The following is a 16,660-nucleotide window of genomic DNA, read 5'->3' as shown; positions in this document are numbered from 1 at the left end:
GTTGTGCCTCCTTTGTGCAGGCATCAGGTGCAAGTCCCCGGAGCGCGGGCTGTGGGCGCCCGCGCTTTGAAGCGCGCAAAGAAAAGCCCAGCCTCCGCCCCTGTTCGCCCTCCTAGCTCCACTGAGCTCTATTCCGGCTTTCCCCACTCTAGCCAGCGAAGGGAGGAGGTCGGACACGTCGCCGGCCTCCCAGCAGGGCTTGCCTCCTTGCGGGCGGGCGCAAGAGAGGGGGAGCCTGGGACCCGCGGCTCCAGCCCGCTGGCCTTCGAAAGATCCTCCTGGGCCAATGGCAGGAGGGGCGACGAGCTCTGATTGGTGCAGGCGCTCTGCTGATCACTGTGGAAACCCGGGTGGCGGGGAACTCTGGAGGATGCAGAGCCCGGGGCGCGGGGAGGGGTGCTTGAGGGCTGGAGGGTGGAGGAGGTGTCGAGGCCCTGAGCTACCCTGGAGTTTTCACCAGAGGCAAAAGTCCATAACAGGAGGGCCGAGGGTGAGGCGGGGGAAGGGGACCGCTGGGGGGCACTGAGAAGCTAGGGGTACTCCAGAGGGAAGGCAGGGATACTGACTAGCCAGTGAAGGCGAGGAGGAGCGAAGGCGAGGGGAGGAGGCGCGGTGGGAGGAGGAGTAGAAGACAAAAGCCGAAAGCGAGGAGGGCGCCGACCGCACACTGTGGCCGGGAGAGGGACAGTTGGCTCAGCCAGCCGCGGGCGCTCTGAGACCCTAGCGCACGGGGCATCAGGGCGGACAGTTAGCATGGGGAAGGGAGGTAACCAGGGTGAGGGGAGCACGGAGTGCAAGACTCCGATGCCCACCTTCCGCTGGGAGGAGATTCAGAAGCACAACCTGCGCACCGACCGGTGGCTCGTCATCGACCGCAAGGTCTACAATGTCTCCAAATGGTCCCAGCGGCACCCGGGGGGCCACAGAGTCATCGGACACTATTCAGGAGAAGATGCTACGGTAAGGGTATGGGGGTGCCAGCCACCCTTGTCCACTGCAGGCCGGTGTCAGGAACCCTGGTTTCCTGGGCGCCAAACAGATCTCCAGTTGTGAATGGAGCGCAGGACATCCAGGAGGGCAAGAAAGTGTACCTACTGCTCTCATCTGGCGCCTGGACTCGTCCTTCTCTGGGCCAGCGGGGCATACTTGGGCCAAGCCTTTTGGACCGCGGCCTTAGCGCCTCTGTGGATGTCCCATCAGTGGCAAACTGTGCCCGGTGCATGTTCACAAGTGCATACCGCGCGCCGGTCCAGCCGGAGCCAGGGACTCTCCCAAGGGGGCGATCCGGCCTTCGTGCTTTGGCGCTCCCCATGTGGAAAATGGCCACCCTTGGGCGCCTGAGAGCGGGCAGCCATATGTGGGTCTCTCCTGCCAGACCTGGGGGGCGGAGAAGGAAAGCTGGTTCCCAGCCAGGACTTGCTCCTGCTTGGACTCCTGTCTGAGAAAGTCCACAATGGCTGCCCGACAGAGACTGCCTAGTAGCTCAGGTTCCCACGCTCCCGAGGATTATCCCGACTCACTCCAAGTGCCAGGCATCTGGGAAACCGGGTGGGTAATTGATGGAAGGCGAATGGATTGGCTTTTGCAAAGTCCAAGTCCAGAGGATGTCTAGAAGGTGAATTTGGTAGCACCAAGACTGGCTTAGCAACAGGTCCATCTGCCTCTGGGGTTACTCTCGGACATTCAACTCAATAGTCTCCTGTTTTTAAATCCTGTCAGGATCGCCCTTTCTTCTTGCACTCCTGGAGGTCGTTGGAATCTCAGGGGCCTCTCTGGAACCAAGACTGCCCTTCTTATGCACACCTAATGTGTAGCTCAGCAGTTTCATAGAACCCCACCCCCAACTGTCAAGGATTGTGTAGTCGGGTGGGTAAGAGGACAAGCAATGTCAAGGAGGAAGATGGGGTGTTTTTGGCAGTGATGGTGAACTGAAGGCAGAGGAAAAGATCGAGGCTGGACAGATCTTGGGAAAGATGAGTGGGAAGAGGTGAGAAGAGGGATAAACTCAGAACTCACGGTCCACTGAAAGCCCAGGGTGCTGACCTGTTTGTGTGCAAGTTTGTTAGTTTCAATTCGTAACTTCTGCCTCTTTTCTTCTCTTTGAGATCAGCCGAGGTAGCCATCCTTTAATCAATGGACTGGAGACTTTGGTGAACAGGATACAATCTTCCTCAAGACTGAGGCTTGACTGGCCATATTCACAGTATTTAAAGCCTATTTCCCTTGATTGTGAACTCTGCTTAAGCATGGGACTGGTGATGCTAATCACAGTTTAGGTTGGTGTAAGATTTTCACACTCCTCCAGTGTCCTAGCTTGGACCTTTCCACACCAAAGACCTTGGTTTCCCAGTGAGAAGATGTCCCAGCTCGTACGTAGGTGGAGGTCTTTCCACTGTTTCATGGTGCTAGTCTGTGCGTGATTCTGTAGGTGAATGTAAAAGGCTCTTTCCCTTCCCAGGCTCTCCTCAAAACGTGCCCTAAAAAGTAAGTCGATGAATGTGATAGATTTGACCTGCTTATTACATCTCATGAGCTTCTTGTGTGGAAGCTCAATCGAACAACAGCCTTGAACTTTCTAGTTTACTTAAGAAATCAGACATGTTTCATCCTTGTTTTGGAAGTTCTTAGTGTGTTTTACCTGACCTGGCTTCTTCTAAATGTCTGTTCTCAGACCTAAGCCATCAGATACCTGAGTGTCTTGTTCCTGCGTGCGAAAAACCTTACTTGCAGTTCGCTGCCGACTTCACTGTTTTCTGTGTCATTTTCATTGATTGTGAGTCTGGTCTCTGGGATGTTAATCGTCCCATGATAGGAAAGGTAAGGTGGTACTCAGTGTAGGCTTCAGATACAGTAATGGGACGTGCCCCATGCATGCATAGTGTCTTCGGGTGGAGAGACCCCTATCTTTACCTCCACCCCCACCCCGGTGGAGGATAACGCTTGTCGTCAGCAGTGAGCAGCGGATGGACACAATGGGAAGCTAAGAGACAAGCAAAAGGAATGCGACAACTAGGGAAATGGAGAAGGAAACAAAGTAAATTGAAGCAAGCTCATTTGATGTCACAGCATCAAGGTTTACTGTCTTCCTAGATAAGATTTTTGGGGGCACAAAACACACTCCCTGGAGACAGAGTTGGAGGAGAGCTAGGGAAGCAGTGGTGTTTTCTTTGGCATCCCCCAGCCTTCTTCTTCTTTTCTTTTTTTTTTTCTTTTTAAACTGTCTGAGATCAGGTTGGAAAACTACTCCAGGCTGTTTTGGAAGTAGCTTTGCCCCTTTGCCCTTAGGGGCCTTGCCTTCTTTCCGAGAGCTTGAGGGGGAATGACCTGACACACTGAGGTTTGGCCCAGGCCTGAGGATATCTATCTGTGATGTCTTGACCTGGGATGGAAGGGGAGTGAGTACAGAAGTCAAGGAAGCCAGACTGAGTATAATCTAGGTATCCAGTGGAAAGTTTTCTGTTTCTGAGGAAACACCTCAGAAGTGCTCACTTCTTCCCTAGAAGGATGGAGCACTCGCCACTTGGTCCTTCTGTAGTCAGACCCTGGCCTCACTTGTTCTAGTAAAAGTCACTTAGTATGGGTCTGGAGAGATGGCTCAGTGGTTAAGAGTACTGACTTCTCTTCCATAGGTCCCGGGTTCAATTCCTAGCACATGGCTGCTCACACCTGTCTGTAACTCTAGTTCCAGGGGGTCTGACACCTTCACACAGACATACATGCAGGTAAAACACCAAGGAACATAAAACAGATACATTTTTAAAAAGTCACTTAGTGGCATGTGCCCAGAGCCCCAGCTACTCAGAAGGCTGAAGCAAGAGGATCACTTGAACCCAAATTTTGAGGCCAGCCTGGGTACCATAGTGAGATTCTGTGACTAAAAACAATGTAATTTTTGCAGTTCACAAACCCATTGGAATATTATCTCATTTAATTCTCAGGTCAGCCCTGCCACTGGCCTGTGGTAAGTCCTGCTGCCGTCCTGAGTCTCAGAAACCCAGCTTAGGTGGTGGTCAGCCCTAGCCAGCATCTTCTGGCACCAAGCCCTCCAGCCTTACCTTCTGCTCTCTCTCCTTCCCCCTCCTTTCTATGTTTTTGGTCATTTCCTGCTGGTCCCCCAGAACTTCTCCTGTTTTAGATTTGGTGTAGACATGAAGAGCTGTCTCCCATGCCCCATGCGAGTGTTTTCAGCAGGAGCTCATCAAACATTCATTGAGCAGCGTCTCCATGGTTCCGAACTGGGCTCTGAGCAGGGCCTCAGTGCAAAGATGAATAATTCACAGACATGGCCTGCACCCACTGGATTTGTGTCTCTTTTTTTCTCTTTCTCAGGCTGGGCTTGAACCTAGGTGCTCCATGTCCAGACACTCACCTCTCCATCTATGCTTTTTGGCCTGTCTGCCTTGCTTACTTACCTCTTAGAGTCAAAGGAAGGCAAAGGGGACCACAGGTGGGTTCCGTCTTTCAGCCTTTCCTATCTATATTGCTCTTGTCAAAATGGAATTGTGCCTCTGTAGACAGGGCAGGAGCACCAGGCTATAGAAAAGAGAACCTAAATTGGGAGTTTCTAGGCCTGGAGGGCAGCTTTTCTCCTTAGCTGAGTAGGAGCCGTTTGGTTGGAGGAAGACTCCATATCTACCCCCAGCATTCCCTTGTAGTGGTTCTAATAAAATACAAATACAATTTGGGGAGATGGCTTAGTAGTTAAAATGCTTGCTGCCCAATAGTGAGAATGAAGCTTGGATCCCAGAACCCACATAAATACCAGGTGTGGGTGGCAGCTGATTTGTAACTCTAGCCTCTGAATGCAGAAGGGATGGGATTCCCCAGAGCAAGCTAGCTGGCGAGACCAACCATGCCAATGTACTCTGAGTCTGATTGCAAAGCCCTGGTTTGGTGAATAAAGTGGAAGAGCAATTGAGGATGATTCTCAACATTGACCTTGGGCCTCCACCTGCGTGCACACGTCTGTACATGCACACATGCAAAAGCATAGGCACACATAAATGAAAAGGGGGGAAATGGCATCACACCTCCATACCCGCTCTATCTCTGTGGGGACTTATTTCTTGTGCAGCCAGGGAAGTCCACACATCTTGTGTTACCAGATATTCTCTCACCAGGGACTCATGGGCCCTGCTCATGCTGCCTACCTATTCATCCTCTTCTCCTTGGAGGGGACAAGACCAGTGGACTTTGTGCCCTGCCTGCACCTATGTGCTGCAGAAAAGAAGACAGAAACCAATATCCCTGGTGTCTGCCATCTTTTTAAATCTCTGCCTGTGAACTCCAGGGTCCCTCCTGCCTTGCACAGTCGTCGAAGAACACTGTGTGCCTTACTTATTGAGCCTGTACTTATCAAATCCTGGACTCAATTCATGGATGTGGAAAGATGCCATATTTAGCTGTCCTGTGCAGAAGAGCCTGGGCACAGTCAGAAACAGGCTTGGGGAGCTTCAGCAGGGTGTGAGGACAAGAGCAGTGAGTTCTGCCCGGAGGTGGCAGGGGCAGAGGCCGTGCCTATAGAAGGCAGCTGGATGGCTGCAGAAGGAGGAAGAGCAGACAATCGGCAAGCGCAGAGCCTAAGGATCTGGGCCTCTGAGCCCACCAGGTGCCCGTGCAGGCCTCCTCTGCACCTGAGTGCCACGTTTTCACCTTCCCAGAGTCTTGGCCTGCTTCCTAGAAAGACTTGGCTTCTCTCCCTGTCAGAGAAGGAGAGAGCCCGCTTCTAACCCTGGTTCCAAACTCATCATTTGGGTTGGCTGGTCTTGCCTTGCACTGTGGCCCGCTCTGCAACTTGACGTTCCTCTAACCAGTCAACTGTTGGGAACCATAGTGTTCAAGGCACATCTATAGCCCCTTGAAGCAGAGACGTCTGAAGAGATCAGTTCCCAAAGAAGACTTTGTCCTAACAGTAGAAGGATCAACAGTCAGTCCTAGCCCAGGCTTTGTCCAGCCAACTCCTGAGTATGACTGTGGACAAGTGAGGTCACCAGCCTAGGCCTCGTCTCATCAATAAAGCAAGACCCGAAAGGCTAGGATGTCACTCGGTAATGTATTTAGCCTGAGTTTCATTCTTAGTACCGCACAAACAAATGTCTACAAAAAGATCTGCCTCTCAGTGGACAGTGGACAGTGACTCCGGTCACCCATGTGACTCTGCTCCTAGCTTATGAAATGACAGCTAGACCAGCCCGATGGTGTGAGTGCCTAAAATGATGAAAAGCTCCCGTGTTTCAGAAGTATCTATTGGGTTATATATATATATATATATATATATATATATATATATATATATATATATATATAAAAGACAGCCGGGCGATGGTGGCGCACGCCTTTAATCCCAGCACTCGGGAGGCAGAGGCAGGTGGATCTCTGTGAGTTTGAGACCAGCCTGGTCTACAAGAGCTAGTTCCAGGACAGGCTCCAAAGCCACAGAGAAACCGTCTCGAAAAACCAAAGGAAAAAAAAAACCGGACAGAGGACAGAGTCTACCCTGGACTACAGGGTGGAAGCTCATCCTGGAATAGAGGGTTCACAGCCACTGGACACTGGAGTTCTTCAAGCCTTGAGAGCTCTCTTGTGAAGCAGGTGTATGGTGGCGGTCACAACAGGCTAGATGTGGCTCTTTCTCCTGTAGGTGACAGGCTTTACAGTGAACATGCCACACAATTTTGTGTGTTTGTTTTTTGAGGATTTTATGTACTTCAGGCTAGCTTCAAACTCACCTTGTAACCGAAAGCAGCTTGAACTTTTGTCTCCACAGCTTAAACTTCTGTTTCCACATCTCGTTTGTGCCATGCTGGGGATTGAACCCAGGGCCTTGTGCACACTAGGCAACCACTGTCCCAGCTGAGCTTTATCTGCAGTTTATGTACGTATGTATGTGTATGAATATACATACATATATATAGGCATGTGAGGTGTGTGTGTGTGCTCGTGAAGGCCAGAGCTGATATCAGGTACTTTTCCGCTATTATTGTCCACTTTATTTACTGAGGTAGAATGTTGCTGTGGGAATCTCTTGTCTCCATCTTCTCAGCGCTGGTGTAGTTTGCATGTAATGTGAGTGCTGGGGGTTCCTATGCTCATACTTGTGTGGCAAGCACTTAATCCCCAGCCCTTCAGTTGGTGACGCTGACGTGGGTATGAAGGAAAGGAAACAGAGAAGCCTGTTTTCTGATGTGTCACTGGGGAGAGTTTCTGACAGGTAACGCTGAAGCAGGTGCTCCAGCTCCTGCATGAGTGTGGGAAGGAACTTGATGTGCTCTAGAGACTGCTGTGCTGGCCAGAACAGTGTGCTGGTCCCACGGGGTACTCATTTTTTGAGCTGGTAAGGGGCGTTCCTGGAGGCAGGTGATCTAGACTGCAGTCTGGCTTCGCTCCCCAGTATTCAGGACCTCACTGCCTGGGAGCTTTGAGGCGCTGAAGGCCCTGACTTATTTCTTGGCATGTGGCTAATGTCCCTCACCTAATTTCAGGGTGCTTAGGTTGTCCCAGAGCCCTGTGCAAATGGCTAAGGAGGAACCAAGGTTAAGACAGGGTTGTCATTTGCACCGATGGAGGGGGTGGTGTGTGGGGGCAGGAGGGGCTGAGGTGAATGAAGGCACTTGCTAGCCACCAAACTTTACCTTTTAACCAGTGGAGAGGCATCTTATTGGGGACTTCTTGTCTTTTGTGAGGAGACCCAGGTCCACACCTTGACTTTGGCAACTCTTGCTGGTCTTTCTTTATTTCTTTTTATTTTTTTTTATTTTTTTGGTTTTTCGAGACAGGGTTTCTCTGTAGCTTTGGGGCCTGTCCCAGAACTAGCTCTTGTAGACCAGGCTGGCCTCGAACTCCCAGAGATCCGCCTGCCTCTGGGATTAAAGGCACGCGCCACCACCGCCTGGCGTGCTAGTCTTTCTTTTTGAGAGTCTGTCTAGTTTTGTTTTTGTTTGTTTGCTTTTATTTCTTGTAGAGAAGCCTGAGGCTAGCGGAATTGGTCCACCCTTTTCACTGCCTGCCTGAGGCTCCTGAGAGCAGGCTTCTCTCTTTGAAAGACCCTTGGTTTTGATCTGATCCCTTGACTTCCCCTTCAGGTAGGGGAGGTTTATTTTGTTTGTTTTTAAATGCTGCTCGTTGTTCTCTTGAACAAAATCTTATTTTGTGGTCACATGATGGCCTTGCTGGGATTACTGATTTGGCCCTCTTTCTAAAGGCAGAGGCTGAAAGCTGAAGAAAACTGCCTCCTCTAAGCCGAGAGTCACCAATAGTCACGTTTGACTCCATTGCTTTCTCCTTATGTGTAGACAAATTAAGTTGTATCAAAGCCAGGTATGGTGGTGCATGCCTTAATCCCAGTGCTCAGAAGGTAGGGGCAAGAGGATAAGGATTCCAGGCCAATCTTGGCTACACAAGTTTGAGGCCAGTTTGTGCCACGTGATACACTGTCAAAAGAGCCAATGGGGTGGGCAAGACGAATCTTCAGTTAGTGCACTTGCCTCCAAACCTGGTGACCTGAGTTCAGTCCCTGAAACCCACATGGTGGATGGAGAAAATGGGCAATGCAAACATTGTCCTCTGACTTCCACATCTGCTGGGTATGCACACAAGTAAACACATATTAAAAAAAATACGAAGTAAAACAGGCTGGAGAGATGCCCACTGGTTAAGAACACTGCTGTTTCAGAGGACTGGGTTCATTTCCCAGCGTCCACAGCTAACAACCCTCTGTAACTCCAGTTTCAAGGGATCCAGTGCTCTCTTCTGACTTTCTTGGGTTCCAGGAACACACATAATATACATCCCTATATGCAGGCAAAATACTCATTCACATAAAATAAATAAATGTAAAGAAATTTTAGAAGTAAAGCAGCAAGAATGTTGCAGAATCCTATAACGTGCCCCCAAGTCCTTGAGCATCCTCTCCCAAGCATGAGGATGTTATCTGAAATCATAATTCTGCTGTCACATTCGCAGAAATAATTAGAGGCAGGAGCTGAGGTTCGTCTTTGTTTGCCTAGCATGTTGCTGGATTCAGGCCCAAGCATTGCATAAACCAGGCACGGCGGCACAAGCCTGTGTCCCAACACTTGGGAGATTAAAGCAGGAAGATAAAGGTTATCTTTGGCTACATAGGAGCTTAAAGGCCAACCTGGATGGCACGAAACCCTGCCTTGAAAAGTTAATAATCCCCACTGGATCAAAAACTCAATGCCCACTTTTGTTTTCACATCTGCCTCCTAAAAGTCTTGTGTAACATCTGTTTTCCTTCCAAACAGGAGCCTTTCTAGTGAAAGCCTGTGGTCCGTGTGTGTCATGTGGTTCATATGATGTCTCCATTTAGACCATTGTCCCACACTTACGTCTCCCTGCCTCACTATGTTGATTTCATATGGCTTGTTCAACTCAATCCTGCAGTGCCTCAATTTGAATGAGTGGTGGGAAGCAGGATAAACGTGAAACTGGAGGGAGCATCCAGTTACACACCTTGGAGCATCCGGAGCATCCAGTTACACACCCTGGGGCATCATCTGGAGCAGACTCACCTCCAGGAGAGATGCATGATTTTGTGGAGATGATCTTTGTCATTTATTGTCTGTGGAAAAAAAGCTGGTAGAAACACTTCCCACATGGTGATGAGTTGCCTCCTTCATTCTTCTGCGCATTTTCTAATGTTGCCAGAATTAATCATATTTTTACTTCATCTTCGGAACAAGAAAGGTTAAAATGCAGAACATAATAGTAACGTTAGAGGAATTTGCAAGCTAATGAACATAAAACAAGGCATAACCTATGCCTTTATTTTTTTTCAAGATTTATTTATTTATTTATTATGTATGCAAAATTCTGCCTCCATGTAAGCCCACACGCCAGAGGAGGGTGCCAGATCTCATTACAGATGGTTGTGAACCACCACGTGGTTGCTGGGAATTGAACTCAGGACCTTTGGAAGAGCAGCCAGTGCTCTAAACCACTGAGCCATCTCTCCAGCCCCTAACCTATGCCTTTAGCAATAGTTTAGTTTCCCCAAACCTGTGGCAGGGTTTTCAAGAATTATTTTACATGGCTTCATGTTATCTTTCTTCCTGTTACTGTTGAATATCATCTAAGCACATTTTCAGAATGTTAGGGATCCAGCTGAGGGCCTTGATCATGTTGGGCAGGCATTTTTATCACTGAGTTAAACCCCCACCTTGGGTCTTCTTCCTTCACTGGTAATTGTGACCATGTGAATAAGGAGATCTCCGGAGTGGTGGGTGGTGTACTTTGTGGAAGACACTCAGCACAGGAGCGGGCCAGGACTGTCTTCTCGGAGTCCGGTGCCTACCTGCTACATCTCCCTGAAGTCTTGTCTGTCCATAGACCCTTGGCCAGCTCAGCAGGCCTGGTGCCAGTGCAGAAGCTCGGGATGGTTCCTGTTTGCTGTTGGAGACCTGTAATGGGAATGTTTCCGGGGGCTGAGTCTGGAGTGAGCCCTTACCACTGGGTCTGGGCGGAGATGCTGCTCAGCACCATCCTTCCTGCAGATGGTTGGGGCTCAGCTTTACCGGCTGCTTCTCTGCTTTCTAGGATGCCTTTCGTGCCTTCCACCTGGACCTCGACTTCGTGGGCAAGTTCTTGAAGCCCTTGCTGATTGGTGAGCTGGCCCCAGAGGAGCCCAGCCTGGACCGCGGCAAGAGTGTAAGTGGGACTTGGTGGGAGGTGGACGAGGCCGATGAACGGCAGGGGTGAGAGTCCTTTCTCCCCAGGACCCCACTGTCAGGGCCGCGGCAGGAGAGTCTTCCAGCCTGTCCAGGACACCCTGAGCACTGTAGGTCAGGGAGGACCTTAGAGTGTCCCCTGGGAGTCTCTGGTTGGGTGACAGTTAATGGCATCCCCTCTCTCCCCGCTGGTCTCTTTGCCCCTTGTTTCAACCAAGCTGCCAGGTGTTGGTTTGGTACGCGACTATGTCAGAAAGGGCAGAAATGGTGAGACAGTATCAGCTAATGAAGTGGAACGAGTCACTTTGAGAAAGACTAACCGTCATTTACTCCTTTGTCACTGAGTCAGAGGCCCCACCGAGCGCTGGGCTTTAAGTCATTGAGTCTGATGCCCCACCGAGCGCTGGGCTTTAAGTCATTGAGTCAGATGCCCCCACTGAGTGCTGGGCTTTAAGTCATGGAGTCTGATGCCCCACTGAGTGCTGGGCTTCAGTCACTGAGTCTGATGCCCTGCTGAGTGCCGGACTTCAAATGACAGTATGTAAAAAGAACTCCCCTGGCCTCACCAACTGAGTGTTGGGTGGTGAAGCAGCTTATAGACCAGACCTGGCATGCGTGTGTGATGGAACTGTGTAGAGCAGCATGTTTCAGAGTTTCCCTACCCCTTGAGGGTTCCTTGTTCTCCCCTCAATCCTCACCTTCCTCTACTAGAGTCCCCTATGGAGCCTAGGCTTCCCCTAGCCCTAAGTGGGGCTGAGGGGACCCATCCCTGTGTCCTGAGCCTGTTGGCCTGGCATCTTGTAGGGTCGGCTGGTTCAGGTCCTCAGAGGCACACCATGATCTCAGAGTATCCCTTCAACAGGCATACTACGTGTGGCCTTGGTGCCAGCAGGAGAGGGCTGGCCACCAACAGCTGTGCCTGTCCTAAGGAGATGGCATCTCCAACTGCCATCCAGGGCAGAGACGTTTCTTGAGGGAAACCAGACGAGGCTGGCCCCTTCTGCTCCCTTCCTGGGCTGGAGTGATTCTTTCCTAGCCTCTACCTCAGGGCCCCAGCAAAGCCTGGCAGGACACAGGCTCTTTCCTGACCTGGATTCTTGGTTGGTCCTCCATAGAGGACTCTCTGCCTCCCTGGCCCCTATGCTCCACACTCACTGTGGCTTCTCTGGCATCCTCAGTGCTCATAAGCAGGAGCCATCCTGTACCTGCACAGAGTCAGGTAGTGAAAGATGCAGGTGCTCTCTTCTGGGGCGTAGCGGTCAGTGATGTGTAGAGCAATTGCACTGTTGTAAAGCTACCCTCGCCATCCAGTTCTAGGACGTTCAACGTCGTCTCCACCAGGCATTCTATGACCTTCACAATAGCCCCCCACTCCCTGCAGTCCCTCACAAACACCAGTCCCCTGTCTCTAAAGCATTTGACCCCTCCAGGCACCTCATGCTGTAATTTGTCCTTTACAAAATTGGATTGGGGTAAACTGGGTGGTGGCTGCACACGCCTTTAATCCCAGCACTTGGGAGGCAGAGGCAGGTGGATCTCTGTGAGTTCAAGGCCAGCCTGGTCTACTGAGTGAGTTCCAGGACAGGCTCCAAAGCCACACAGAAACCCTGTCAACAACAAAACAGAGTTGTATTAGTATATATTTTCATTGATTTTGTTTTCTTTATTGTTTTGACATAGGGTCTGATGTAGCCTTGAGCTCCCTATCCTCCTGCTTTGCCCCCCTCTCAAGTGCTGGGATTACAGGTGTGGGCTGTCACATCTGGCAACTAGTATATATTGAATGTACAGAATAATAGGCTTCATTATAACATTTTAATGCAAACATCTGTCCTTTTATAACTGTCCTGTTTCATTTGGCATAAACTTCATTTGTTATAGTACACATTGTAGCAATGTGCCAAATTTTCTTTTGCTTTTAAGGCTGAGCAGTCCAGAACATAATCATGTGTACTCAACCTGCAGGCTAACACAAAATTATAAACTTACGTAAAGCATTACAGTGTGTGTGTGTGTGTGTAACTTGAATTAGAAAAAGTTCTCAAGTACAGACTTTGTAGATGACAACATTGTGTTGCAATGTCAGAAGGATAGCTATACCTGGAACTTAGCTCCTCGTTCATCACTGGATATTTGGATTCTTTCTACTTTTAAAAAAGTGTGTGCGTGTGTGCGTGTGTGTGTGTACATGTGAATGCCTATAGAGGCCCAAAGAGGGCATCAGATCCCCGGGAGCTGTGAGAACAGGCAGCTGTGAGGGGCCCTACATGGATGCTGGAAACAGAACTCCAGTCGTCTGTGAGAGCTACACTCTTAACCACTGAGCCATTTCTCCAGCTCCTGTTTCTGTTTTTTGCCTGTTGTGAATAACGCCTCTGAGAGCATTGGTTTGGAGTTACAGCTGCTTACTATTGGTGATTGTTGTTATTATTATTACGCGGGGTTATAGGAGGCCATTTTTACCCACATACAGTGTCCTTGGAGCATGCTGTCCCATATCCAACTCCCCTCCCAAACCCCTCCTTCTACCTTCTTTAGTCCCTTAATTTTTTAAAACCTTTATTTTGATTTTATGTGTTTGAATGTTCTGCTGCGTTTATGTCATCATGTGCATGCAGTACCCCTGGAGGCCAGAAGAGGCTGTGGGATGTCCCTAGGGCTGGAGTTACAGACAGTTGAGAGCCACCAATTGGATGCCAGGAATCGAACCCTGGTCCTGTGGAAGAGCAGCCAGTGCTCTTAACTGCTGAGCCATCGTTCCAGCCCTATTAATCCCTCTTGTTCCCGTAAAGCTTTATTTCTAGTTCAGTGTCATTTGTACATATAAGATGTTATCTACCTATAAAATCCACGAGAGAACTGAGCAAGCACAAAATATTTGTCTTTCAAAAAAAAAAAAATATTTGTCTTTCTGAGACTGGCTTAATTCACTTAGTATGATTAAAAGCACAATCTTTTGAGTCCAACTTTGTCTTCTGCCTCTTACCCAGCTGTGACATAATCTTTAGTAATAGTGGCTGTTGCTGGATTGGGTGGCTGGGATCACACAAGGTTCAAGGTGCTTACCACAACTCTAGTGTGTCCCGTGCTTGAATGCCTGTTTTCCTGGTGGGTCTAGTGGCTACTCCTTTCTGTGTCCTCGCTTAACAGTCCCAGATCACCGAGGACTTCCGGGCCCTGAAGAAGACTGCCGAGGACATGAACCTGTTCAAAACCAACCACCTGTTCTTCTTTCTCCTCCTGTGCCACATCATCGTCATGGAAAGCATCGCCTGGCTCACCCTCTCACACTTTGGCAACGGCTGGATTCCTACCCTTATCACCTCCTTCATCCTCACTACCTCTCAGGTGAGGCCTGACACCCTCTTGACCACGATCTGAACATTCCCACCCTTCAGATCCCTCGTGACTGTTTGCTGATGCTGCAATGACATCCACAGTCCTCTTTCCCCAGGCCCAAGCTGGATGGCTGCAACATGATTATGGCCACCTTTCTGTCTATAAGAAATCCATATGGAACCACATTGTCCACAAGTTCGTCATCGGCCACTTAAAGGTAAGTAAAGGCGATGACTCGGTGAGGAAATCACCTGGGAAGACCCGAGTTTGATACCCAGAACACATGTAAAAATGCTGATTATGGTGTCGCGTTCTTGTAATCCCAGCGCTAGGGAGGCAGAGACAGGAGGGATCCTAGGACCCACTGGCCAGGCAGTGTGATCTACATGCTGAGCTCCAAGCCAGTGCAAGACTCTGTCTCAGAGGAGGTGAACAGTGTTTCTGAGGATGCCACCTAAAACTGCCCAGCCTCCACGTGCGCGGAGCCTCCCCTCAAACATGTAGCTTCATGTGCACGCACATTGAAATTGGGGGAGACTGGAGAGTAGAGGGGACTATCAGCAGCCTGGTGATCACCCTATGAGATCAATTCTCTGTGAATGGAAAATATCCCAAGTTAGACACACAGGTAATTCCCCTCGTCCGCCAAACCTCACTGCTTAGCCATGGAGGGCCGTGCAGGGTGTTAGTTGTTTAATGATCTGTGGCTGGATGCCACACAATCAAAAGCCGTTGTAAATCAGGAATTGCAAATCACCTCTAGTGTCATTTTTAGATAAGTCCTGAGCGAGTGATATCAAACTGTTTAATACTTAACCAATCTAAAGGACTGAAGTTGTTTAAAATGGAGACAGTGAGTTGGTTCTGCTCCGGATGGGGCCGTGCCCCACGGGAGAGGAGTTGATTCTACAAAGCTAAGCTTGCCAGTGAGCTTGAGCTGATCTGACAGGTGCCGCCTGTTTGGGAACTCATTTCTTGTCATCTGTACTCATCGCTGTAACAAGATGCACACTGTAGGAGAGGGGGCACTTCTTTCAGTGTTTGTGCTTTCAGAAGTGACACTCCACAGCCCTCAGCTCTGTCAGTTCTGGGCCCATGGTGAGGCAGAAGCCGCTGGTAGAAGCTACTTAACTCAAGGCAAGCAGGAAGAAGACTGTGAGGAAGAAAGGCACCAGACAAGCCTTCCAAAGTTGTGTCCCCTTCCATTGATCTACTTCTTCCATCTCCTCAGGTTCCTCCTGACTACTAAAATTGTGCCATTGGCATGGGACTGAGGGTTCAGCCGGCAAGTTCATGGAGCTGTGCCAGGCTCAAACCATAACATACTCTCTCAAACAAACCCCACTGCCTCCCATAGTTGGTCCATCCCAATAGCATCTCATTGCTTCCTCAGAAAAGCTAGGTCCCCAAGACTTCTACCCTCCTGTCTTCAGCTGCGGAGGAGCCCTGTGCCCAGGTTAAGTATCTCTGCTCTCTGGCCATGACCCCACTACGCTCTTGATTTGCTATTGGGCTGGATTGTGAGTGAGCCAGCAATAATCTGCTCAGCAGTTCCCCAGCTAGCAGTTTGCCTGGCCCTGAGCCTCGAAGGGCTGGGAACCAGACTCTTCCCAGAACCTCAGGAGGGTGTCCACACAAGGCCTTTGTTTTATTTTGCAAAATCCTCCTCTGTGTAGGAAAGAAACATTTTACCCACTGCTCCTGTTCTCCCCATGCCACGAACAAAGATGGACTGTGTCCTATTTCCAGGTTCTGGTCCTGAGGGCCTTTCCTGCCTCAAGGCCTTGGAGTCCTTGAAGGACAGCTTGAAACACAGCTCTTGCATCAGACAAAGGCAGGGCAGAGGGCTGGCTTCTCTATAGAGCATTTGCTTCTGAAATTGGAACTCTGGGGGCTGGGAATATAACTCAGCTGGTAGAATGTTAGCTGAGCATCTTGAAGCAATGGCTTCATCCCCAGCACCATATAAATTGGGTGTGGTGGTGTTCTCTCTCTCTCCTCCCTCTCTCTCTCTCTCTCTCTCTCTCTCTCTCTCTCTCTCTCTCTCTCTCTCTCTCCCCTTTATTTTAGACATGGTCTCACTATGTAGCCCTGATTGAGCTATTATTCCCCATATAGATCAGACTGGCCTCAAATTCATGGAAGTCCACCTGCCTCTATCTCCTGAGTTCTGGCATTAAAGGCACATGCTACCAAGTCTGGCTAATATATCACTTTTTAAATGATAAAGCCTTTAACCACAGAACGCTAAAACATAAAATAGTCTGTTAAAATTATTTTAAATAGAAGTATTTTATTTTTATCAAAACAAAATCAGCTATGCCTTTCCTTTGTTAAGAAAAAAACTTTGTGGTGCTGGGGATTGAACCCAGGGCCTTGCACATGCTAGGTAGGAAACTGCTCTGCCACCAAGCTACAACTTTTTAAGTGTCTCAAGCTCAGAATTTCTCACTTGAAAGCAAGACGAGCACCAAAGTAGATTCTGAACGTATTATAGATGCAGTTGCCAGAGTGCACACTGGCAAAAGAAAAACTTCTGCCCCAGGCTGTTGATCCGATGACCCAGCCCTGCAGGCTGTTCTTGTGCTGAAGTGTGGTGTGCATCCTATGACCTAGTCCTAGTACTCGGGAGGCCA

At 49.5% G+C, this 16,660-nt stretch overlaps 1 protein-coding gene across 1 annotated transcript in view; it reads left to right on the top strand.

The window, feature by feature from the left end:
* Window positions 1–342: 342 nt before the first annotated feature.
* Fads2 (fatty acid desaturase 2) overlaps window positions 343–16,660 on the top strand; it is a 39,833-nt gene continuing 23,515 nt past the window's right edge. Inside the window, exons 1-4 of the mRNA XM_075973465.1 lie at window positions 343–960; window positions 10,555–10,665; window positions 13,836–14,033; window positions 14,140–14,241. Of these exons, the coding sequence (XP_075829580.1) occupies window positions 754–960; window positions 10,555–10,665; window positions 13,836–14,033; window positions 14,140–14,241 (618 nt within the window). The 5' untranslated portion in view covers window positions 343–753. The remainder of the gene's footprint in view (window positions 961–10,554; window positions 10,666–13,835; window positions 14,034–14,139; window positions 14,242–16,660) is intronic.

This window comes from Microtus pennsylvanicus, chromosome 5, assembly GCF_037038515.1.
Source record: "Microtus pennsylvanicus isolate mMicPen1 chromosome 5, mMicPen1.hap1, whole genome shotgun sequence".
Lineage (NCBI taxonomy): Eukaryota > Metazoa > Chordata > Mammalia > Rodentia > Cricetidae > Microtus > Microtus pennsylvanicus.
Note: the sequence above shows the minus strand (reverse complement) of the source record. Positions and strands in the feature narration are given on the sequence as shown.